At 38.3% G+C, this 26,992-nt stretch overlaps 1 protein-coding gene across 5 annotated transcripts in view; it reads right to left on the minus strand.

Annotated features, from left to right (window-relative positions):
* Positions 1–26,992, minus strand: part of UTRN (utrophin) — a 505,750-nt gene that overhangs the window by 321,217 nt on the left and 157,541 nt on the right. For all 5 annotated transcript variants that reach the window (XM_068550755.1, XM_068550756.1, XM_068550752.1 and 2 more), the window contains exons 20-27: positions 21,848–22,089; positions 21,505–21,685; positions 19,079–19,224; positions 18,202–18,414; positions 8,881–8,994; positions 7,950–8,105; positions 3,778–3,948; positions 1,812–1,991 (exon numbers count right to left, since the gene is read on the minus strand). In XM_068550755.1, the coding sequence (XP_068406856.1) occupies positions 1,812–1,991; positions 3,778–3,948; positions 7,950–8,105; positions 8,881–8,994; positions 18,202–18,414; positions 19,079–19,224; positions 21,505–21,685; positions 21,848–22,089 (1,403 nt within the window). The remainder of the gene's footprint in view (positions 1–1,811; positions 1,992–3,777; positions 3,949–7,949; positions 8,106–8,880; positions 8,995–18,201; positions 18,415–19,078; positions 19,225–21,504; positions 21,686–21,847; positions 22,090–26,992) is intronic.

Genomic DNA, 26,992 nt, shown 5'->3' on the forward strand with positions numbered 1-26,992 from the left:
AACATAAGTGTATGTATTAAAAATATAAAAACACGTTTGGGAAGATTATACATCACCTTCTAGATAATGATTACTTTAAGAGAGGGATCAAGAGATGGCATGAGATGGGGAAAAAGGGAACGGGTTCTGTAATGCCAATTAATTTTATTTGAAAAAAGAAGATCTGGAAAAATATGGCAAAATGTAACATTAGTTATAGCTGAGGGATATGTATATGGGTGTTAGTAATATCATCTGTACTCTTCTATAAGTTTCAAATGTTTCATGATTTAAAACATTTTAAAGGAATCTAGAAATAATCAAGGTAATAAAGTTGGACTCTTTGGAAGAAAGGCATCCTTACTCTAATTTAGAAATTTGGGCTGTTTCTACCCAAGATCTCTTGGTAATCCCTCACATAATTTTAAGAATGCTTCCATTGTGAAATCTTTTTTCTTCTTATCACTTCCCCTTTCAAAGGCATCAAGGTGTCATCTTTTCTCTTTTATCTACTTTGTTTTCTTACACTTTTCCTTTTCTTCTCTCAAACTAATTCCAAAATAATTCTAAAAGTAATTCTGCAAGCAATACTAAAACCTTGAAATATTTCACTCCTCATTCTCAAACTGTCACCTCTGGGTCATAAAGACAGTGCAAAGAAATGACACAGAATTCATGGTGGTCTCTTTGTTAGCTTGGGATAACCTGGGGACTCCATTATTTAAACATATTTTGAGTAGTTACTTTGGCTAATAATAGACAGGAAAATAAACAAACCAAAAAAAAAGCAAAATCATGGGTGATTAGGGCAGAGAAGAAAACATGGACAAGACTGTAGTAGAATTCAATTCCAGGATCATCTACTGGGACTTAAGATTAGCCATACATAATGTTACATATTATGTTCACAGAATGTTAAATTCTCAAATGAGTAACCTCAGGTGTTTTAAGTTAGGCAATATCTTAATATTAAAGAATGAGGCTTTGTTGAGTTGTAGTTTTCTTATTAACTAATCCACATTACACTTACTTTATATAGATTCAGAACAAGTGAGTAAGGAGTGAATTTAGTTTAAATACTGCAGTTGTGATTACCATTTTAGGATTCATCACAATGCAATCATTTGTTTTAGGTTGAACTGAATTTAAATTGCTATAAACTGAAGGGCTTCTTAAGTCTTTTCAATAAGATGTAACAAATGTCACACTAATGTAAGAACAAACAATCAAAAACTTAATTTTATTAAAAAAAAAACAACTCATAGAATCATCTACATCTTAAATCCTATGGCCAGGGTAGGGGAAATGGTCCAGCAAAATACCAGCACATTCAAGTTAGTCTTTCACTCTAAATAAAACCTATAATTTTAGACACCGCTCTAAAACAGAAACCTCAATTCATCTCTGTGTACTAACCAGGCAAAAAAAAAAAAAAAAAAAAAAGGAGGTACTCACAGTATATGTCTTAGAATTTTAGGACTGGAACAGACTCTACAGATCATCTGTAATATGAAAACCTTGAAAACCTTGATTTCACGTGTAATAAATGTCTAAAGCTAAGAAACTACTTTTCCAAGAAACTTCCACTAACTGAAGGCAGATCTTGATCTCCAGTTTTCTTTTCTCTGTTTCATTTTTATCAACCTATTACCTAAATTATTATCTAATAATTACTACTACTGTTATTATTATTATCTCAATCATGAAAGAACTACTTTTCTTTTATGATCTAGTATTTGAAAAGAAAAATGGAGTTTTTTTCCCAAGATATGGAAGCAGCCAGTACATTACAGTGTGAATCTCAGAAATGCATCAGTGAAAAAACACCATACCTCCAGCGTGTGGCACTTTCCGCGAATTCTATTACAGAGAAGTTGGTAATTCTCCAGCACAACATTCAGCGCAGATGTCAATTCCTGGCCACCAGAGGGCACTTTTGCAGCTAATAACTTGATGTTGTCCTTGAGAATCTTCACTCTCACCTCCTTCTGTAGCACATCCTCTTTCGCCCTCTGTTCCAAGACAGAATGAACTTGAAAACCGGCTCCCTGTCTCAGGAACCAATTTCTTTCTTTTTCAAAAAATAACTAAGCCAAAATTAAAACATCCAGATGATTCTAACTACCTAATCAGAACATTATTAGGTAATCCCTACAGAGAGTGCTTGTGAAATAAGAATGCTAACTACAAAATTTCACTCATTATATACCCCAATGTACACAGTCCCCATGCAGACATTCTCATTTAATAACAGCACTGTTAACACCTAAGTTATCCCAAATTATGTTTACTGACAGGAAGTATTTTCAAAGTCTGGGTCCACAATAAGAATTAAGTGAATTAATTTTAATTGACCACTGGAAGTCGAGCAAAAATGGAAGTGCACCATGGTAGAAGTATTCTTTAAAAATAATATAAACATATTTTTTTCTCCTGTAACATAAGTATATCTATCCTTCTGATAATTAACAGCATTTCAAAGATGACAAAGTTATACTGGGAAGATCTGATCTAAAAGTAGCTTCCTGCCTGACTCTCCTTCCGTGCCTGATGAAGTCTCATACTCGGGAAAATCAACCTAAAACAGCCTTTCACTTTCTCTTGTAGCTTTCTTTACTACTTAATGGTTTTAAATTTCTTTAGGTTGGGATAAAATAATTAAGTGTAGTGGTTTTTTTAAAATCCTAATGGTTGTTTGGCAGAATAAAAATAAAATGTTGCCCAATCAAGAGTTTTAATCTCATTTTTTTTTTAATTCTCATTCCTAGTGACCTTAAAAAAAAAAAACAAGAACAAACAAACAACAACAAAAAAACCTCACAGAACTACAATGTCAATAGTGCAAATAAGATGGTTCTTAACATGGTAGGCTACCTTTAAAATACCTTATATACTGAATATTTTTAAAGTTTCAAGGAAAGCTACACTAAAAAACGTATTTCTGTGAAAATACTAAAATAAAAGTCCTTTTTATTTACTTTGACTCATATACAATAATGCATTGGTGAAAAACAATCCTTTTAAAAAATATCTGCACAGATTTTTGCTTTTGTTATACTTGTAGGCAAGTTGCAACTCTTATTTTTTTAAAAGTAGCTTTTAAGACACTATCTCCTTTGGCTTCGACACTGAAGGACACTTGAAGCAGTGTTGGAAAAGTGGGAATGATGTCCAGTTCTTTTATTATATAAAAAAAGAGAGTGTGCAAGACTACTGACACAGAAATATAAGTTTACAGGAAATACATCCTGTGGACCCAACTGATATTAAATCCCTTGACGACATTCCTAATGCTCCTCTTACCTGCTCCAACAAAATTCTGGTATTCACGTGTGCCCCATGTATTAGCTGGAAGAATACAGCTGGTGAAATAAAGATAAACCCCAACCTAATTGGGAAGTCTCTCTTATTCTTTACAAAAAAATGACTCTTCCTGAAAATTTCTGGAAATAGATAGCGGTGATGGTTGCACAACATTGTGAATATAATTGATGCCACAAAATTTTTGAGTCATTCACTGTGGCTCACCAAGGTTCTAATGTAAGACATTTTCTCAGGGGCCCTCAAGACTCAACTCATGGGCCAAGTTAACACGTGGACTCTCAACTTCCTATCCCTACAAAAATCATAGCAGCTGACCCTCCTTTTTTTTTGTTTTTTTTTTGTAATTTGAAATCTTACTGTGAAAGATTATATGTACATTATCAGGCCTTACAGCTAGGTAGATGATTGACTGATTGATTTTAAAGGGAGGAGGGGAGATATAAAGCCTCTTGACCCTGACTGTCCCAGCCTCACCTTCATTTCCTCCACAGCATTCTCAAGCTCTTCTGGTGACTTGTATTCAAAATCCCTCTCCAGGTAGTCTTCTTCTGCTTGGGTCATCCATTCCTGCATCTCTGCCAAGTCTTTTTTCAGGTTCACCACTTTTTCCTGACTTTCAGACAACCTATTTTTTTGAATAGTAATCTAGGAAGGAAAAGCCATTCACTCGAATAAACAAATCCTGATACATTAAATGTCAACTTCTAGTTTCTAATATCAAAAGACACAGTAGTAACTTTCCTCAAAGAGTCTTAAGGTTTAAAATTCAGATGAAACCCTTTATACATTTTGTGCTGATGTTGTGGAATATAAGCAATAATGAAAACAATAATTATAACTGGGATTCAGTATCACATTTTGGACATTAATCTGGAAATATCCATTATAATTCTGAAAATGCATAACTGTTGACAGAGTAATACTCAACTGAAGGACTCTTACCTACATCCATAAAAGCATGTATTTCAAGGAAATCTACTCTAACCTTATTTATGGGGAAAAAAAACCCTGAAGCAACCAAAATGTCCTTTTTTTCCTTTTTCACAGGATTCCCCATTAAGACTGCACTTTTTAAAAGCAGAGAAGAGTACATTGCTATCAAAGATGTTGATACAACACTGCTTTACAAAATTTTGGTTTTGATAATCTACGGTATTTGTATATTCCACACAGATACAAAAAAAGTTACATTAGAAAATAGGTATTTGTCTGAATCAGGTTCAATAGCTTTTTAAACTATCTTAAGAAGCCTAAAAATATCTTTCAGAAAGATCGCTCTAACCACACACTGACTTCCGTGGGAGAAGATATCATACCACACAGATCATCCAGGGCTCACTTCACTATTCAACCTCCCACTCAAATGAAATCTCGCAGTAGCGGTCACCCTGCCAGGGCTTGCTTGGCTGTGAAACTGACGGTGACAAAAGGGCAGTTCAGGAATAGGATGGCTCTCTCGAGAGTAAAGGGGAATACTCAGTGGCCCTCCTGTTCCACTCTCCAAACAGGATCACAGTCATAAACATAGGCACTAAATAGGAGCTTGGATTTCACTGCCCCACATGGTCCTCAGAGAGTCTACTGCCAGCAATATACACAGCCCTGTTTCCCAAGTCTTGTTGATCAACACTTTAACCTAGTGAACTTTTTTAAAAAATACAGATTTCAGGGCCCCACTTCCCCCAAATTCTTTTTACTAGTAGTTTCCAAACACTAGTCAGTTATAGAATATTCATGGATCCACAGAGAAGTGAGAAAAATAAAGACACTGTAGCAAACTTTTCAAAAAAAGAAAAGCTTAAAATTATCATTAATTATCTGAGATGATATACTTTCTACATTTTGGCATTAAGATGTTTTTCCTTTCACGATATCATGCATATAATAGACTGTTTTTATTTGTTGATTTTATATGTCTATCCTTTCTTAGAAAAGTAAAAATTTGGCAACACGATGTTTGTCCAAAATTTCTTCAACCTTTTACTACTCAGTGATATACCACAGTCTAGAACGGCTTTAGATAATTACATAGCAAGTGGCTGCCTCCTTGCTGGAGACACTTAAAAATTTCCCATGTATTTATTCCCATACTTTGAAACAATAATAATCCACAATTAATTCTATGTTGTCATATGTGTATGTATGTATATATGTAGATAGATACACAGATCTAAATATCTATATGTACCTATGCAACCATCTAGCTATCCATCTAGCTATTGTCTTCCTTATTCCTCACTGTCACTTCCAAACCAGTTTCCTTATTTACTTCCTAAAAAAACCCCAGCTCCGGGCTTCCCTGTTGGCGCAGTGGTTGGGAGTCTGCCTGCTAATGCAGGGGACATGGGTTCAGGCCCTGGTCTGGGGGGATCCCACATGCCGCGGAGCAACTAGGCCCGTGAGCCACAGCTACTGAGCCTGCGCGTCTGGAGCCTGTGCTCCGCAACAAGAGAGGCCACGATAGTGAGAGGCCCGCGCACCGCAATGAAGAGTGGCCCCCGCTTGCCACAACTAGAGGAAGCCCTCGCACAGAAACGAAGACCCAACACAGCCATACATAAATTAATTAATTAATTAATTTAAAAACCCCAGCTCCTTCAAGCACATGTCATCAAATTATAGCACATTTAAAGGAGTCTGAATTTGGCTAGAATATAAGATGATACTATGAAAGTATTTTCTTAAGTGTGACAATGATACTGCAGTTTCGTAGAAGATTGTCCTCCTTCATGGAAGAAGCATGCTGAAGTATTTAGGAGTGAAATGTCATAATATTTTCGACTTCCTATCAAAACTACATATATAACAAAAAAAAAAAAGGTATGCGTGTGTGTGCCTGTGTGTGTATGTACGTATGTAAAGAGACAGGGAGGAGAGAGAGAAAAGGCAAATGTGGTAAAACATTAACAACTGGCAAATTTAGGAATGGCTTATGGCCGTTCTCTCGACCATTATTTCAACTTTTCTTTAAATTTGAACTTGTTCAAAATAAGGAATTTGGGGGGAAACAAAATAAAATACTCGGGGATGCAAATATAAAATTTTCCTGTATAAACATTAAACAAAAAACATTGTATTAAGAGATATGTACTATCTACACAACTGTCTGTGGGGTATTCCTGCATTTCACATTTTCTCCTCTTGTTTTTTACCCCTTTCTCACTCACTTCAGCTGTATGCATCCTCCCTATTACTCCGCTAACAAAACAGAAGCAATCAGAAGAGAACTACGTCATATTCCTACTGTACACATAGTTGCCTTCCCTTCATTACCACAGAGGGACTACCTAATAGCAATTCTTTCACTTAGAGGGGGGTCCTCATCCCCTCTTGCCTAATCACAGACTTTGCTTCAGCAATTCACTTCTCTCAATCTCTTCTGCATCATTTTCTCTTTCTAAATGAAGTCCTTTTCGGCATGCAAACTTCCAGTAATACCCCTTATTTTTAAAAATTACAAAAACAGCTCTTTGGATCCCCACGTCCCTTCCAGCACCGACCTCATTTCTCGGCTCCCTTGAATAGAGAAATTCTCAAAGTTGGTTACACTTGCCCCAGTACTTCATTTGCTTTCCTCTCCTCAACGTTCTCCAATGCGATTTTCTTTCCCACCACTCCACTGGAACCACTTTTCTCAAAGTCCATAAAAGCGATCATCTTGTCAAGTCTAAAGCTTGCTTTCCAGTTCTGATTAGTCTCAGCAGTCCTCAGCATTGAGCACTGTGAAAAGCTTTCTCCACTTGGTCACTGGGGCCTCACGCTCTCCTGGCATTTCCCCTCTGGCTGACCTTTCCTCCTTAGCATCTTTGGCCAGTGGTAAGTGCTAGAGACCCCATTTGCATGTCTCGTAATCTTGAATTTAATCCTTCCAGTATGGAAAGCATCACTTCACCTGCTCCCACAAAAGCTTCTCCTTGAGTCTTCACCATTTCAGTAAATAGCACCACAATTCACACAAAGTGGAAGCTTTGCAAAAATCCTGAGCTGTCGTTAACTATTCACTTTTCCTCATATCACATATCTAATTCATTACTAGACTCCCAGCTCCATTTTCAAAATATAGTGCAACCCAACATTTCTCATGACTTCCACCACTATCTCCCTAGTCCAAGGGGCCACCCTCTCTCTCCAAGACTGCAATAACCTTTAAGTATTCTCCCCATTTTTATTCTTGCTTTCCCAGAGCAAATTATCCACATGGAAGCCAGAGTGATCTTAAAAGATCTTTCATGTATTAATTCCTTGCTCAAAACACTCTGCCATCTATGTAAAGTCATACTTGAAATAAAAGTCAAAATCTATGCTTTAAAGACCATATACAGTCCATCTCTACCTACCTTCTGACCTCAAATCTTCCCATTCTCCAACCTGCTAACTCCTTCCTTCATTCTATTCCAGCTACAACAACTTTCCTGTTCTTTACTGAATATGTCAAGCTCATTCCCACCCAGGGGCCAAAGGTACAACAGCACCCTCCCTTCATTAAAAAAACATGACCCAATTCTGGCCCCAACCTGCCATCCATGTTATAGTTATTCTAGACCACAGTTTTTCAAACTGGATGGGCTATAACATCAGTTTACTCTGTCAAAAGAAGCCACTATCTACCTCTTGAAAACCACAGGCAGTGAAGTTTAAAAACTCACCTCTTTGCTACATTTCTCCAGTTGTGTTTGGTAGTCAGCTAGTTTTGTTTGCATCCAGGTTTTGATTCCAGCAACTGGAGAGCTTCGAAGGTTAGCTTCTATTTCTTTCATGTCTTTCAGAGATGATTCAATTGTTTCTATTTCATTAACAAATGCCTGAAAACATAACAGAAGCCCTTGTTGCGTTCATGCCTATATAAGTAGATGCCATTATTACAGTTTGTCTGCCTGTATCCCTGCAAATATTTTAAGAACAGACTGCTTGGGAGTCAGGACTTTTAACTACTTAAGAAATATTGTTTTAAGAAATTCATTTCACCTGGATGTTTCATATAGCCATCTGCCAAATTAGATTGGAAATACTTGACTCTCAGCAGGGAATAGTACTTTTAATTAATTTAGAGAAGCTTAATGATTTCATCAAATATAAAATGCAAGAAGTATTACTGGCAAACTTCATTTGTAAAGTATGTTTTTCTTAAAGTCTCACCATGTGGCACAATAAGAGTGATATACAATTGGTAATTATGACACTAAGATTGTCACCGTACATAAAACAGCAGCTACTAATGAACTAAAATTGCTCTTATGTTCCCCACCCAAAATTTAATCCAAAAAAGAATAGATACATGTACATGTATAACTGAATCGCTTTGCTGTACACCTGAAACTAACACAACATTGTTAATTAACTATGCTCCAATATGAAATAAAAATTTTTTAAAATTCTATAACCATGGCCAAAAATAGAAATATGAAAAATCAGTCATTTGTTGACTAGCTATAAAGTCAAAAAAAGGTTTATGATGAAAGATATTTTATCTAGGTTTATTGTCATGTCATATTCTTACAATTTTAATAAGAGCAGCAAATAAGAAGAAGAAGAAAATGTTATTTAGTACAGCAGGTTCCCTAGATCAGCAGAACTCACAGAGCACTGGTCAAGCTGTCTTTGTAGCCCTTCGGCATCTCCTTGGACAGCCTGCTCTTTCATTAAGAAGTCTTTCACACCATCCATCCACTTCTCAATGACTTTCGAATCAGCCTAAATCAAACACAATAACAAAGGGGGATATTACTCAGTGGCATTCAACCTACTACATCTCAAGATCTACTGCTACTGGGAAAAAGGCAACTTTTCAAAACTCTGATAGCATCATTTTCATTTATTTTATTTCTTTCTTTTTTAAACTTCCAACATTGAAAATAATTATTTTCTTCATTGTTGCCTAAAATCCTCATGAGATGATATCTTGGTGATCATTCTAAAAATTTCAAAACACTCTCCAGTGAACAAAGTTATTTTGCTTAACATGAGCAATATCTATGATTAAAAATTCAAATTAAAGGTAAAAAATGCTTTTCTGGGTATAATCAGCTTAAAAATCTTTCATTCTCATATAATTTAGAACAATTCTCTCCTTAAGTTGGCTACTCAAAGCAGGAGTAAATAAATAGCACAGTGGAGGGAATACAATAGATTTTTCTTAGTTCTGCGGTTGGATGCCTTGTTATCTAAGAACCCAGTATGGTCCACTACCCAGCTCCATTCTTTCATCCAACATTTACTAAGCACCCACTGTTATCCAGTTACTGTGTGTGGTACTGGGGGAAATGAGAAAGGGAACATTTTGCAGAAAGAATGAGACTTCAGACAGGTAGTAACATTGGAACTGGACCTTGAAGAATACAAATAATTAGGTCCAACTTAGCTCCAAAACTAGAGTAAAGTGATGGTCATTTCTTTCCAAGGTCCCCCATCCATCATTGGTTGGTCTGATTTGTTATTTTCCCTTTCATTGAGCTGAATTTGTTTCCTTGTACTTTCCTCAATTATTTGCTTCTCATTCCTCCCTAGGAATGGAAATAAATTAACTATCTTATTCAAAAACAACCTTCAGATTGGAAGGCAGCCACTATGTCTTCCCTTAGTCTTTTAGTGATTAAACACTCCCAATTCTTTCCATGATGTCTCTAGTACATGATACCCAGATACTGCACTCAACACTGTGATCAACACGCTCTGAAAATTACATCAACTTTTTAATGTACTTAAAATATGCCACCGAGAACCAAGTACTCTTATCCTTAAAATGTTGCAATGAATGACGAAGATGGAACCTAACTGGTATTTCACGTATGGATATTACATTCAGAAAATGCCATCTAAATTTTTTTTTCAGTTTTATTTTTCTTATTAAGAGTTGGGTTTTGTTTCCTTCATTTCTTTAAATTTGTTTAGATATATATTATTCATAATATTATGGTTAGCTAAAACTCCAAAATTCCCACAACTACCTCAAAAGTACATTTTCCCTATCCCATACTGTTTAATTGACTTCTGTAATAAATTCAGAACTTGATATTTATAAATACTAAATTTTGCCTTGTTATGTTAACGATACTACTTAATACTACAACAATAAAAAGCCAACAGAATGATTTGAATTTTTAGTCTCTCCACTTTCCTATCAGCTGTGCCTCCCAGCTTTCTCTTATCTGCAAATCTGACAGTGAGCTATCCTTTTTCTGTTGGGTTTTTTTGGGTTAGGTTTTGGGGTTTTTTCCAGATGAAAAATAAGGCCAATTACAGTGCCTACCTGAGCATTCCCCCTGAGGACACCATCGCATTCATTAACCAACAAACATTTCAGCTTCGTTTTCAAAACATGGGAATCGGCATAATACTAGCATCTAAGTAGCTTTCCACTTCCTTCCGATAAGGTTATAAGAGATTTTCTCAAATACTTTGCTGATATCAAGACTTACCCAAAATGATAGTTTGTCAGCATTATTTGAACTAAATGAGCACACATGAAATGTGAGACTATGAATCTGTATTATCTAATAATCTAGTATCCCTCCTCCAAAAAATAAATAAAAGCAAGCAGTACTTAGGAAATGAGTCCGGACAAGGCTTATGAGTGGTATCCATGCTGATTCCTGGTGACCACCACATTCCTTCCTAATCACATATAAGATCTCTGGTTGATCATTCATCTACAGCTTTGCCAGAAACTGACATCAAGCTTACTTCAGGTCTTTAGCCTCTAGAAAATAATGTTCCCCTTATGTAGGACATTCACCCATCTCCATTTTTTTCTGGTAATTTCCTCACAAGTTGCATAATCCGACCTTGAGATCATGGGTAAAATCCCACGTTACTCAGGATGTAGATTTAGGCATCTGAAGGACTGTGTCGTTTTTCCATCTAACTCATAATTCAGGCTCTAATGCACCCTCAATAATGACCATTCTCCACTTTCTAGTTTGCAGGGTCATTCTCTGATGAAGATGGGAAGCAAAAAGTGCTTATATAGCTGGGCCTTTCTATCTCCTCTATTCATGTTATACCACTCTGTGCAAGCACTTCCTCGTTCCCCTTCTCCCAAGCAAGCTTTGAAAGACCTTTCAGTCACACTGTGCACTTTCCCCAAGCTTCCTTTCCCTCTGTTCTTTAGCCTGTCTGTCACTATTCTCATACACCCACACTACTCTTATAGATTTTCAACTGGTGACATATCTCTTCTTCTGGGTTTGCTCCAGCATTCTCAGATCTTATCCTAGAAGACTGCTTAGGAAGACATGATCAGGGCAGGGTTGAGTGGGGTGTGTAAAAGATAAAAGTGCAAAAACAGAGAAAGTACGAATATATCTGTAGAGTTCATAAAGGGCCTTTTTAACTGTCCATTTAACTTGTTACCACTTCTTGCACTGTTAATCTCCAGTCTGAACTTTTTAAGAATTCAAGGCAGAATTACTGCTGCGTAACTGGGCAATTCATTAAATCTAGTTTGAAATAAGGAAAATTGATAGTCTCCCAGGCCAAGAATTTTTGAACTTTATATGGAAGCATTATATTCCAAGAAGGTTTTAACCACAATCAGCCCTGACTGAGGCAAGCAGCCTCAGTGATCCCCATCATTGGCACAGGAGAGGAAATTTTATGGCATCAACCCCCTTCCTCCCTCCTTCGGACACATACAGACCCTTGTGAGCAAACACAATTCACACACACCTGCTCCTCCTCTTACAGTGAAACATGAGAAAAAAGAAAGAGGCAAGCAACAGACATAGACAAGCCACGCAGACCAACTGATGATCCCAATAGGAACAAAGGGAACAGAGAGGAATCTGAAAAGTGTTTTCATGACTAAAACTCCTGCAGGTAATCCTGACCACACTGAGTTCTAAGACAGGCAGTGTGCCCCATGAAAAGAAAGACCAAGGTCTGAATACCTAGTTCAGCACCTTACCAGCCTTGAGGCCTTGAGAAACTAATTTCTCAATTTCTCTTCTGGGAGCTTCCATAGCTCACCTATGAAATAGGAATAATAACAACTGCCTCGCCTGATTGTTTTGAAAAACAGAGATGGTACAGAGCAGGTATGCAGTAAATTGTAGCTAGTATTACTCAGATCTACAAAATCAAGTGCTTTATTACCAAGATTAACCCCATGAAAGAATTACCACTTCAAGTTCTGGTGTCTATTCCTAACAGACACTTCATAGGAATAAGTAACCAGGGTGAGTACATATTTGTATAAGCATCCGTTTAATGTGTTTAAGTGCTGCCAACATTAATGCTTGTTCCGTCACATAACTCATGTTCAAAAGTGGCTGTTTGAAAGAACTACTGCTTATGATAGTTCTGACTAGACCCAGCTAAATTCAGCTCAGCAGAAGGAAGCCAAGTACATGAGGAAAGGCCCAAACTCTAGAAATGCCTGATAACAGAAGCTTCACAAGGCATCCCTACCCTGTGGCTACACAGTGCAGGAAAGGTTTTTAGATCACTAAGATCACTACTAGCAGCCATTTGTGTGCAGGTAAATGCGGGAGATAGACAGCTCTGCTCTGCCCTGTAGCATCTCCTCTTTCCCTAGAAGGAAAATATTATCTCAATCCACTTGCAGCAGATGTTTCCTGTGCTTTTAAAAAAAAACCAGAATCTGCTCATCTTTACGTCAATTGTACAGCAAAGAGGTTACAAAGAAAGTGAAGGAGTTCACATGAAGAGTGTTCCTCTGCCCATTTAAAAATCACTCAGCTGATGCACTTATGAGTTTCTAATGCACAATAATGAGTATTTAATTTTTCACCATCTACATCGACTTGCAGAATGAATATAGAAATAGATAGAGATATATGGAGATATTTAAATTGGGTAATTTCTAACTTTCTATCTTCTCTGGGGAGACTTCAGTTCTTTTAGAGCAATACGAAAAACTTTAAAATACTAGTAAATTTCTGAAATAAATGTCTGTTATTATTTCACATGCAACAACAAACTGTAAGTACTTATCTAGGGTAAGCATTTCTCATTCCTATTTATACTCATAAATTCTCAGAGAAATATAAAATGACTAATATGGTAGTTTTGAAAACCAAAGTATGGAATACTCTCGTTTGGAGGGGTCAAAACGCTACATTGACCATCACTGCTCAAAAGCTCTGATTTGTAAGCACTTTGGATGAGTAACACCTGCTGCTGGGTCACAGAAAAGGAATGTGAGGTCATTAAAACAATTCCTTTAACCCTACACACCCCATCTCCTAGCCCCCAGCCCCTGAGCCAGGGATAGAAGAAATCTGAAGCCTGGTAACTCTGAATTCAATACAGTAAGATTCCAAGGTACACAACTTCCTCCCAGGATTTTATTCACAGCTAAATTCTTGGCATTTTATTTTGCTCCTCCCCCATCTGTTGGAATGTCCACAGCTTTTTAAGCAGCCAATATCTAACCCAGGATATAGGCAAAAGAATTGTGAAAACCGAATTAAAACAGTATTTTAAGGCAGTAGGGTTTTTTTATCTGTTTTATAATGTTCATTAACCTCAAAACACTCTAAAAAGAAGTGTTCCCTCGCTTAGTAGGGAAGGCCAACAGTGACTTTGTTACTACATTTATTTATCAGAAACCACCAGAGTTCTTAAATTTAAGGTTCAGAAAGCACCAATATTCCCTTTATTGAAGTAAAATGCATTCAGAATGAGAAAAAAAAACTCTTATGAGATCATTCGATCAGTTATATGTTACCTAGAAAGAATTAAATCAGCTATACTGCATATTTTTGTTAGAAAATATTTACCATTGGGTTTTTACCCTGAAATGTGTTCCAAAGTAATTTCTACACCTGGTTCTGCATGTCTCAGAGCTCCAGCACGTCCCCTTCCCCACTCTGCGTGAGAACACAGAGTGTTCAGTGTGTGTCTTTGCTCAGCAACCGAAGGAAGAGTTCTGACTACATGGGTGTCCTGCCAAGGACAACTGGGCATTTAGATTTTATAGATCCAACCTCATTAGACGGGACGAGTGTGTATGATGTCTGCAGGCACCTTCAAGGCAGAGCCTTTCACATCCGCTTACCTGCAGTACCCCAGACAAGGTTCCTGTGCTCAAAGAGCTCATGCCCTGGGGGAGGACAGACAGGCAGGTCTCAGCCATAATAAAAGCTGGCCTGAGACGGGGGGTTCTTGTGAAGGTGTAAACAACGTGTAGAAGAAAAGGGAATAATTAGCTGCAGGTGTGATGGTGAGTAAGACCAAAGACTGCTTGTAGAAGCAGCTTACACTTAAAGGAGGAACCAAGGAGGCTGTGAATTCCTAGCAAGTAAATGACATTTCCGGAGAAAGGCAACCGTCCAATGTGTTCTTTGTGACCCACCGCACTGTCTCCCCACCCGCAGCAGTGCACAGGAGAAGATGCAGACAGGGCTGCAGGGCAAGGAAAGGGCAGGAGCTATGAGATGTGCATGAGAGCACTTTGTACTATTATGGCAAAGACAACCAGATCCTTTCCAGAAATACAACTGGCATCAGTGTAGACAGTGAATTCAAGAGAGGAGAGGTTGCAAGCAGGAGTCAGATTTAAAGGGTTAATGGGATTACATGGCGACAGGGCAACAGATTACATGAAAGTCTGCAAACAGAAGAAGGGGCTAAAGAGGTGGTCCAAAGAGGAGGGAGCATTGGTAAATACCAATATAAGAAAGAGTTTTGTGCGGGCCTTGAGGACAGTTTCACAATTTCATGGTTATACCACCCTGCAGGGGATCCTGAATACAGGAAAGGAAATAATATGAAATACCCTTGCAGCCCCTGAATTCAAAAATGTTATTGCTGGTGATAAGTGGCGTCTTGGGATTTTATAATATTTAATCCCCATAACTCATAAGAAAGTCATGTCAGTAAAATCAACAGTGAAAATATTACCTTTTTTGTGTATTTTTAAATATTTTGCTTCCTGGAAGGAGTGGTAGGTCTTTCCATAAGAGTTTTTAAAAGTACCAATTAACATTTTAATTCTTAAGTACAGGAAGTGAGGTTATTAATTTGGCATGTAATAGATAAAAAAAGAAGAATTTAAGAACATATTTGAGCATGACACTGTGAATAACAATGCTGGCCCAACCTCTACCTGTACAAAAGAAACCAGCCATGTAGATAAAGGAAATGCAGGCACATAAGGAAAACAGTATTTGTCAACAAATAACAGAAAACTAAAACTTGCACATAAACAGATAACAAGATAACCTGACAAGTATTGTAGGATGGTAGGAAAAAAGTTAACTGCATAGCTATGAAAATACTTTCAAAGTTTAAATGTGCTGTGTCAATGAAAAGCATTATTATTTTGAGTAGTGGGATTGATACTCCAATCCATACTCATGCATTTGTGTACCGTCTATTTACATATCCCTCATGGAGTTCCAGTATCATCTGGTTCTGTCAGTGTGGAAAAAATGATTAGAATTAGTAATATTCAGGAACTTTTCTTCCTGACTTTGAGCATGTTAACCTCAGCAAGGATCACTGTTAACGTTAGCTGCCTCCAGGAAAGGAAATGGTATTGGGGAAGAAAGGGAACTCTAAATGCTCACTCTCAATACTTCTCAATTATTCAATGTCTTCAGTGAACAGTATTTATGTATTTCTTATATAATTTAAAATGCATTTTAAAAATAAACAAGTCAACCACTTTGTTCCTAAGAAACATCATCATAAATTGGCATTGAATCAAAAACCTACTGTACTTCATGCCTTAAAGACAAGTAGAACGTGAATGCCTAAAAAAATAGATACCAGGTCATTGAAAAAGGAAAAACAATTTTAACCTGTAAATGAATATTTACTGCAGTTATCTCTAGGGGAAAAAGTAAAAGTTTTTCTAAGTGAATTGTGAGTAATTAAGTAACAAGCAATTCCTTCAAAGCAAATAAAGGAGCAAAAATGTTCTTTAGAAATAAACATTTCAATAAAGAAGTTGAATTAGGGCATACTGACATCGTCAACAATCTTGTAGTTAGGAAACAAAAAATAAATTAAAAATATGTAAGTTACATTCCAAATCTGTTACTGTAATAAAAGCAACCAAAACAAAAACAAAAACAAAAACAAAAAAAACCCTAAATATCCAGACACAGGTGCTTAAAGTGAGATATTTTTAATGGAAATAACTGTGGCATATGCTCCAACTGGCCACTTTAAGTGCCTGGATTTGCTACATTAGTAACAACCCAGTAAAGCCCACATCTGGATTACTATCACCACAGAACTCTATTTTGTGTTTTGGAGGAATGTTTATTCTCTTTAAATTCCATATTAAAATATTGGCATGCATTTAGCTAACCCTAAAATAAATACACTTTTAAGAGTCAAAGGAGATTAACCATTAGATTAATCTTCACCTGTAAATTTCCTGAACTACATCTCAGATTTAAATATGAAAACAAAGCAATGATCTTTTGAATTTGATCAAAAAAGAACTGTGAAAAACTCATGAAAAAAGGATAAGTATAATCCAAAAAGTCACAGCTACATGAGCTGTGTGGGAAATACTTAATCCAGCATTGCTCAACCTAGGCACTACTGACATTTGGGCCAGAAAATTCCTCCATTGTGGTGGTTGTCCTGTGCATTCGCTGTAACCTTGGCCTCTACCCACTAAGGTGCCAATAGCACCCTCCCTTCCCCACAGGTGTGACAACCAAAAATGTCTCCAAACATTAATAAATGTCCTTCTGGGAGGAAAATGACCCCTGGTTGAGAACCACTGACAATCCAATGCTTGGATCATAACCAAAAATTTTAAATTATGAATAAGGGTAATTTGGGTTTTTAAAGTTGGAAAGAATTACAACTGAAGACAGACAAGGGGAAGTGGATCCACTCACAAAATTAAATGAGCCAAAAATACTGAACCACAAAAAAAACCCTCCTCTTCAAAATTAATGGTTTGTTCTAATGAGATCTCACTGTAAAACTGCAGCTTAAACTTAGAGAAAACCACTTCCTTCCACTACCACCACACACACACACAGAGCCCTTGCCACCTTTATTCTCCCGGTCATGAATTGGAACTGTCCATTGACTCCTGTGTCAAAGAGCTTCCCTCAAAGTTCAGTGATCACCACACTTGCTGGTCTTTCTGGATCTCTTCACACTGATCTGTATAGTCCACCAGCTTCTACCACATGTTCTCTGATTTTGATTTTTAAAACATCATTTTCATAAATTTTGTCTCATATATATTCATAAATTTAATCTCATATATATTCTCTTGGGATCTAAATCCAAATATATATATATATATATGTAAAATCTTCAAATCCAAATATATAATATATATACACACACACACACACACACATATATATATCCCCAAATCTAAATCTATTACTAATCTCATTTTATTCACTGGAAAATATTATTGAGTGCCTTCTCTGTGCCAGGCACTGTACGAGAAGTATACCCTGGGATACATCAGTGGAGGAAAAAAACCACAAAAGACCAAGGTAAAGAGGCACTGGGGGGGGGGGGGGGGGGTAGGGAAGAGGGTGCAATTGGTTCATTCTTCATCCAGACCTTTTCTATTAGAAAACCAGGTGATTTGGAAACTTCACTACTTCACTTCTCCATCTTCCTCAGAGGTGAAATGTTAAAATTCTGACTGTCCCGTCTGACATGGACTTTGACCACTTTCTCCTACGTCCTCACATTTATCCTTTCCTCTGGAACTCTCCATCCAGTTGACCTCTACCAAGAAACCTTTTTGCAAGGCCAAAGGAGATAAATGTGTTCCCCAGCACATTAAAAGTATGTCTTTGGTTGGGATTTATACATGCCAACTTAAGTACATAATAAACATGGGGCCAGAAAGAATGCAAAATACTCAAATAATAGTTAGTTACTGATAATTACTATTTTACTCTGTAATAAACTTAAACTCCTAATGGCCTTTAGATTTACCTCAAAAGTTCTGAGTTTGGGGGTAATTTCTTCAAGCAAATGCAGATCTTTGGAAACCTTGACCTTTAGTCTGTTCCACTTTCCTTGAACATCATCAAATTCTTGCTTATACAGTTTTTCTACATCTGGAGAAACATTTTTCTCCAAAGCCTTTGTTTCTTCTGCAAGTTTATGCAGTATAGGTTTTTGATTCTCTAGGATTTCATCAAGGGCCTGGAAAACAGTTTTCAAGATTAAAAATACACACAATAATTTGTCTGTGCAGATGTAGTAATACTGGCTATAAACAGTCAAAGTCACTTTTTAAAAAGAATTTGATCAAAAAAGAATTGTGAAAAACTCATGAAAAAAGAATAAGTGTGATCAGAAAAGTCACAGCTACATGAGTTGTGTGTCGTTTAGACACAATGTATCCTCTGCACTAAAAACCAGCGGAACAACACGCCCAGTGAGGGCCCAGTGTGCTGGGCTCCATGGTGGATCTGTTGCATCTGATGAAATAGTGCAGAGGCACATATCTTAAATGACCAGGGAAGCATTTTCATTCAATACAGTAAAAAAACAACACAATTGATTGTCTTCATTTCATTAAAGATACTTTATATGGTTGAGAATTTTAAGCTAGTCACAATAGAAGGAGAAAAGATGCTTTTATTCTATTAAAAATATTTAATAACTATCTTTTAGCTGAGGTCCTACATTATAGTGGTTAACCTTCAAATTACAAGAAATATAAGAAATGTTTGACTAATTTTGACCAAAACTAATATATTTTTTAAATAGCTGAAAAAATATTTCAAAATATGTGATATGAGATATTAGAAATGAGCCTAAACTTCTTAGGTCTGTAGGTCTTAGGACCTATAATATATATTACCTTTTCTTCCTGCAGGGCCTTCTCCACCTTTGCAAGATCATTCAAGACATTCAAAGACGTCTGGGCCTTATTTTCGGAATCATTTAGCAGATCTGTCAGCGTTTTCAGTGTTTCCAAATACGCACGTCCAGGTCGGCTCTTCAGTTCTGTTTATTGAAAAATACTTACTTTGAGAAAATAATGGCAGGAAACTAATATTGTTATATGTACTGTTAATCTTCCTATTTAATAAGTGAATTCTAATACATAAGAAGTTAAACTCTGTAATTAAGATTAAAAAGGGTCTCTGTTAGAGACACAATAAATCACTCCATTGGCATTTCTGAGAGTCATATAGTGACTTCATTCCTGCAGATGCTGATGTTTGAAATATTAAGTAACCCACCATCATTTTTCTCCATTTCATCATGATGAAATGACTCTCTGAAGATGGTACTACAATGTTCCTTTTGTCTCATATAATCTCCTTTTCCCCAGTGGCTACACAAAGAATAAAAGGAGACAAAGATCCCCTCAACCAGTCTTCCTCTAAGTTCAGGCGTGTAGACAAACTGCCATCCACAGAGGGGTGGACGTTACACTGAACACCACAGCCAGGCCACACAGGTACCCTGAGAAATAACGGCTGCACAAGGCAGCTGGAGTGATGTCTACTTCAGCCACTGATGTCAAATTTACAGACAAGCAACACTTGTGTAGAGAGGAAGCCAGTTCATTTGACGCACAAAGAGGTGAAACCAAGTAGCAGCAAAAGTCACAACAGCCAAAGGGTGGAAACAACCCAAACGCCCATCTACAAATGAATGGATGAACAAAATATGGTGTATACATACAATGGAATACTACTCAGCCTTAAAAAGGAAGGAAATTCCAACACGTGCAACCCACACAAAAGAACTTTGAGGATAAGTGAAATAAGCCAGTCACAAAAAAACAAAAAATGTATGATCCCACTTAGGTGACGTATATAGACTAGTCAAACTCATAGAAACAGAAAGTAGAATGGTGGTTGCCAGGGGCTGGAGGGAGGAAGGAATAAAGAGCTGCTGTTTAACGGGTACAGAGTTTCGGTTTTATAAGACGAAAAAGTTCTGGGGATGGGTTGCACAACAATATGAATATATTTTCCACTACTGAACTCTACACTTTAAAATGGTTAAAATGGTAAATTTTATGTTATGTATATTTTACCACAATTAAAAACAAAAAAAAAAAAAATAAATTTACCAATTGTTTTAAAGTTAAGAAACTGAACATTTAAACTGCTTTGTCGGGGCTTCCCTGGTGGCGCAGTGGTTGAGAATCTGCCTGCCAATGCAAGGGACACGGGTTCGAGCCCTGGTCTGGGAAGATCCCACATGCCGCGGAGCAACTAGGCCCGTGAGCCACAATTACTGAGCCTGCGCGTCTGGAGCCTGTGCTCCGCAACAAGAGAGGCTGCGATAATGAGAGGCCCATGCACCGCGATGAAGAGTGGCCCTCACTTGCCACAACTAGAGAAAGCCCTCGCACAGAAACGAAGACCCAACACAGCCATAAATAAATAAATAAATAAATAAAAATTAAACTTAAAAAAAAAATAAAATAAACTGCTTTGTCAAAAATGAAAGCATATTTTAGAACAGCAAATTGAAAAGGAGGTACTCTCAAACGCTTCACAGTCTAAGTTAACTGAATTCAATAAACAAAGAGTATGGTGGCCAAATGCCTTTCCAGAAGAAAGGAAACATGATACATTTGCTTACCATGCACATACAGAGTCTTACAAGTCATTATATAATCTACGATTGCTGCAAGGAAGGGTATGGTTAAGTGTGTAGCTGTTTAGCATGCACTCCCCATAACGTTACATAATGCAACACAATTCCTGACTTAAAAGCCAAGGAGAAAAAAATATAATATATGAGGGATGAGCTTTCAAAACCTTTAACAGTTAACTTTCCCAAACCAGGCTTATTTCAGAAGTAAAAACTCTTGAAAATTTTTCAGACTTTGAAAGAGGAAGACGATTTCTTTGAAAAGAGGAGATGGCATTGCTAAAACTGCAACCATTTTGAGCAAACAGAAGCAAGTGATCATTCTTTTTAGGCCTGCTAGTAATGATTATCAGCTGGCCTCCTTCAGTGAAAAGGAGAAACAACATGCCTAAAAAAACTCTTTAAAAATCATCATGTCCTATTAACCCAATTTTAATAGCACATGAAAGCTGTCTGCATTTTTACAAACAAGGGTGAATCCAGGAAATAGCCTGAGTATACTTTAAGAACTGGAACAGTACCAGGCACAGAGGAAAACAGAGTGAGGCTGGTGCAAAACAAGCAAGTGTACTAAAGGTCTAAATATTGGGAGTAATTTTTAAGTTAAGGCAAACTGAGAAAGGAGATGGTGGGTTTGTCTAATACGAAAACGCAAGAGAATGGGTTTACCGTTCTCGAGTTGTTGGTGACGCTCCTCTAAATCCTGTTGCACAGCTTGGTAACGGCCCACAAGGCTCTCAAAATCCCGCTGGACAAAATCTGGGGCAGAAGGCTGAGACTTCAGGGCTGAGCAGCTTGCACGCAGCATTTCAATTCTGGGGTGGTGGCTACGGAGGTCTGTTAATTCTTGCTATGAAGAGAAAATATGACCACATGATTCGCTGAAGATGAACATCCTCACAGAAAGTTAATCAGAGCAGAATTAACCTAAAGTTCATGATACAAGGAACATCTTCTGAAATACAGGACTGGACACAGAATTCTTTCATGTTCTGGATGGTTGTGTCTTTACCTGACAGGAATCCTTCAAGCTTGGCAAGGACTGCTGGGGAGATTCTGAAAAGGGCGTGTGTTTTACCCACTCCTCTTTTGTCTTTACGGTCTTTTCAAGCTCATCAAGGTGCTTAAAATAAGCATTTATATCTTCCTGTAGTTGAATCTTTCTTGCTAGATCTTCCAAATGCTGGGATATATTCTTCCATTCTGATAATACCTTCTCCAGAACATTTTTTATTTCTTCAGTAGGAAGACCTTCTACGCAGACATGAAAAATAAGCAGACACTTTATAAATTATTACAAAATTTGTTTTGGATTTGTTATAAACATTCTAACCTATTCAAAATAATGAGGCAATGTCATACATAATGATCACTCCCTTAAGTCCCTTTTAACACAACAACATTGTAATGATGCACTTAAAAATAACTAAGTTTAATTCCTTGATAAAAACAGGAGAGGGGGAGCTTAAAATAGCAGTTCAGGAGGGGGATGGCCAACACAAAAGACACATAAGTGGAGTGTCAGCCACTGCCTTTTCTACAGAACATGTGTCTCCATCCTTGGCAACCTACTGTTCTACTAGTTTCTAGTCTGAGCATGAGAAATAAAATGAACTGTCTGGACTTATCTGGGGCTCTGACATCAGAAGGTAGACCCTCTGTCATCAAGAAAAACAGCTGGCTAGAAAAAGGAGGAGGCAGCTTGAGACTTGTGATCAAACCACAGGTCACAGGAATTGCAAAACGAAGGGCTGGAACTCCCAGTGCTGGGAGCAATCTGGTGAGCGCAGGAATACTGCACCAGTAGCCAGGCCCAAAAAGCATCAGCAAGCCTACTGGGAATGCTACACACAGACCAGTAAATGCCAAAATATAAATGCAGTGCTAAGATTATCTACTTTAGAAACACATCAGGAAAAAAAATGCCATTATGTTTATTACTGACATCTCATAATTTTGTCTCATATTTTTGAGAGGCAGAGAATGTTCATAGAAATAAGTTACATATAATAATAGGTTTTATCATTGTCCTTCTCTTAATATAAAATACCATTGAATCACTGAAAATTACTATGAAAAGGTATGGGAAATCTACAAAGGAATCTTTATGTCCTGAGGAAAGTATGCATGTTGAAAGAATGGGTTTAACATCTTTATTATTTGAGCAGGAGCAATAAAACTTTGTAATCAAAATCCAGGGTAACGAGAGCCCTAAAGGGAAAAACCAGGCATATAAAACAAAAGGTCACTTAGGATCCACAGATGATGCAATTCTGAAAATTTCTGTAACGCACCGTATCCACTGAAAATTAGAAATGCAAACGTGACATTACATAATCTGGATATATCACCCATGTCAATTGCTGAAGTAAACTGTCCACCATCACACAAGGAGTAGACTATTACACCTAGACAAAACATTCACACCACAGTCCAAGTTCAATTATCCCTGTTAATGGAGGTCATAAACTAACTAAATTACCACTTTTCTTTTTTTTTTAATTAATTAAATTATTTATTTATTTATTTTTGGCTGTGTTGGGTCTTTGTTGCTGCGCATAGGCTTCCTCTAGTTGTGGCGAGCGGGGGCTACTCTTCGTTGCAGTGCGCAGGCTTCTCATTGCGGTGGCTTCTCTTGTTGCACAGCATGGGCTCTAGGCGCGTGGGCTTCAGTAGTTGTGGCACGCAGGCTCAGTAGTTGTGGTGCATGTGCTCTAGAGCGCAGGCTCAGTAGTTGCGGCGCCCGGGCTTAGTTGCTCTGCAGCATGTGGGATCTTCCCGGACCAGGGCTCGAACCCGTGTCCCTTGCATTGGCAGGTGGATTCTTAACCACTGCACCACCAGGGAAGTCCTAAATTACCACTTTTCTGACAATCTGAGCAATGGAGATCTAGGCTGTGCGTCTGCCAGGTCATTTCTATTTTAAGTGGGCAAAGGAATAATATCAGCCACTTCATTTACATGTCAGGACAATTTATGATAAACAAGAAAATTAAGCTGGCAAATAAAATTTTGAGATGGAAAATTATCACCACTAATCCAGAAAATAGGTAAGAGGTACTCATTTTACGTACTTGGGAAGCTGAAGAAACTTCTTCCATAGTTTTTTTTTAATTCACTGACAATATTTCACTATCCATTCACTTTACCCTTTCAAACCAATTCTCAAAATTTAAATCTCCCTCCTCTAAGCTTGATATAGTTTGGATGAGTGTCAAGTAATAAATAAAGCACAATTTACATCTTAAAAAAGGAAAACTGTGTATTGTCTTTTAAAATAATTGTTTTGCTCCCAGAGATCCAAAGTTGTAGCTTTTTCTATTTCTACAGAACATCCAACTCTTAGATGACTAATCAAAAGCCAAAATCAATATCCCATCCTTTTATTAATTTTCTAGAAGGGATAACATATAACATATTCCTGTCACTCTCACTTGACTTTAGCTTTTCAATCTATCACTATTAAAATCAAGGGAAATGTTTACAAAACATAGGATCATCATCAAATTCCATAGGCTTATATGTTGATATATTGGGAATTCTTTTTGGAGGGAGGTGGTAAAAGAAAATTTTACTTTGGCAGCATTGGAGAAATGTAGTTACATTAAGGTAAATTCATTGAGATTATTTGAATTTTGATCACTTTTAGTGCATTATATTGATTTATGACGGGTATTTTTTAATAGTTAAATTTGATAAGGTGTTGTTTATATTTGAAATTTTTACCTGCATTAAAGAACTTTTTTCCCCACACAGACCCAGTGGCTCAGGGGAATGTAAAGATTAATATTTTTGCCAAGCAGTTTTACGTATGATTCTTTTTCTCACCTTGCTTTGAAAGGCTTTTCTTATAAACCCTATTCCTTACTCCAACAATGATAACTGCTTTGGAGGTCTGCTGAAACTCTCCTTGAAAAAGCCACAGACATCCATGGCAGAATTAGGAATATTAGTTTGACGAGAATCTTCTAAAATGTAGCTTTTAATCTTTACATTTCTTGACTTTTTATTGTAGAAGATGGAAATATATACAAATAAATAGAACAGTAGAATGAACCTCCTGTATCAATTACCCAGCTTCAGTAATTAATGACATTCTACCATTCTTGAATTATCTATATACCCCTACTCACTCCTCACCCATTTAATCATTATTATTTTCACATTTCTTAAAGTAAAATTTACTTACATTGAAATACATGAAACTGTGCTGTTTTGAGAAACCTACACACACTTATCAGTACATAGAATACCTCCACCTCTCCAGAAAGTTTCCTGGTGTCCCTAATGGATCAATCACCCTCCTCCACCCCAGAAAACCACATTTTAAAAGAAGCTTGGATTATTTTTCTCTCTGCCTTTTGAAAAATATGTTGATTTATTTTGTATATATACTAGGGTCACACACACATACATACACAAAAGTATGTATGTGCCCAGTATATGTTCATTTATTTAGAAATTATGGAAATGTACCACTGTCATAGATTATTTGTACAGCTTAATTACTTCCTTCCTTCATCCCTCTCTCCCTCCCACCCTTTCTTCCCTTCCTCCTTCTTTCCTTCCAAACAGAATAGTATTTTCATTCAAACTCCACCCTAGCTAGGTGTCTTATTACTGGGTGTGAACACCCCACTTGGAGATTACTTTTTCAAGTATTTACTTGAAGGGGCCTAGAGACAGAGCGAGAATATAATTTCCCTTGAGATACTTCAATAATTACAATAAATTGTGTGTTAAATTTATGTTAGTTACAATCATAGATTCTTCACTTCTACATCGACACTGTAGCTTGGAAACCAGACTTTATCTGGGTGTGTGTGGGGTAATTTCATGAGTCTATGAACTGAATTAAATTCATGTCTGTGGGGGGAGGAGAGAAGATGGCGGAAGAGTAAGACGCGGAGATCACCTTCCTTCCCACAGATACAGTAGAAATACATCTACACGTGGAACTGCTCCTACAGAACACCCACTGAACGCTGGCAGAAAACGTCAGACCTCCCAAAAGGCAAGAAACTCCCCCCGTACTTGGGTAGGGCAAAAGAAAAAAGAAATAACAGAGACAAAAGAATAGGGACGGCACCTGCACCAGTGGGAGGGAGCTGTGAAGGAGGAAAGATTTCCACGCACTAGGAAGCCCCTTCGTGGGCAGAGACTGTGGGTGGCAGAGGGGGGAAGCTTCGGAGCCACGGAGGAGAGCGCAGCCACAGGGGTGCGGAGGGCAAAGCGGAGAGACTCCCGCACAGAGGCTCGGCGCCAAGCAGCACTCACCAACCCGAGAGGCTTATCTGCTCGCCCGCCGGGGGCGGGCGGGGCTGGGAGCTGAGGCTCGGGCTTCGGTCGGATAGCAGGGAGAGGACTGGGGTTGGCTGCGTGAACACAGCCTGAAGGGGTTAGCGCACCACAGCTAGAGGGGAGGGAGTCCGGGAAAAAGTCTGCAGCTGCCGAAGAGGCAAGAGACTTTTTCTTCCCTCTTTGTTTCCTGGTGCGCGAGGAGAGGGGATTCAGAGCGCCGCCTGAACGAACTTCAGAGATGGGCGTGAGCCGCGGCTGTCAGCGCGGATCCCACAGCGACAGGGGCGCAGAGGAAAAAACGGAGAGACTCCCGCACAGAGGCTCGGCGCCGAGCAGCGCTCACCAGCCAGAGAGGCTTGTCTGCTCAGCCGCCGGGGTGGGCGGGGCTGGGAGCTGAGGCTCAGCTTCGGTCAGATCGCAGGGAGAGGATGGGGGTTGGCGGCGTGAACACAGCCTGAAGGGGTTAGCGCACCACAGCTGGCTGGGAGGGAGACCGGGAAAAAGTCTGCAGCTGCCGAAGAGGCAAGAGACTTTTTCTTGCCTCTTTGTCTCGCGGCGCGCAAGGAGAGCGGATTCAGAGCGCCGCCTAAAAGAACTCCAGAGACTGGCGCGAGCCGCGACTATCAGCGCGGACCCCAGAGACGGGCGTGAGACGCTGGGGCTGCTGCTGCCGCCTCCAAAAATCCTGTGTGCGAGCACAGGTCACTCTCCACACCGCCCCTCCCGGGAGCCTGGGCAGCCCGCCACCGCCAGGGTCCCGTGATCCAGGGACAACTTCCCCGGGAGAACGCACTGCGCACCTCAGGCTGGTGCAACGTCACGCCGGCCTCTGACGCCGCAGGCTCGCCCCGCCTCC

This window comes from Eschrichtius robustus, chromosome 9 (genome assembly GCF_028021215.1).
Source record: "Eschrichtius robustus isolate mEscRob2 chromosome 9, mEscRob2.pri, whole genome shotgun sequence".
NCBI classification, from domain to species: domain Eukaryota; kingdom Metazoa; phylum Chordata; class Mammalia; order Artiodactyla; family Eschrichtiidae; genus Eschrichtius; species Eschrichtius robustus.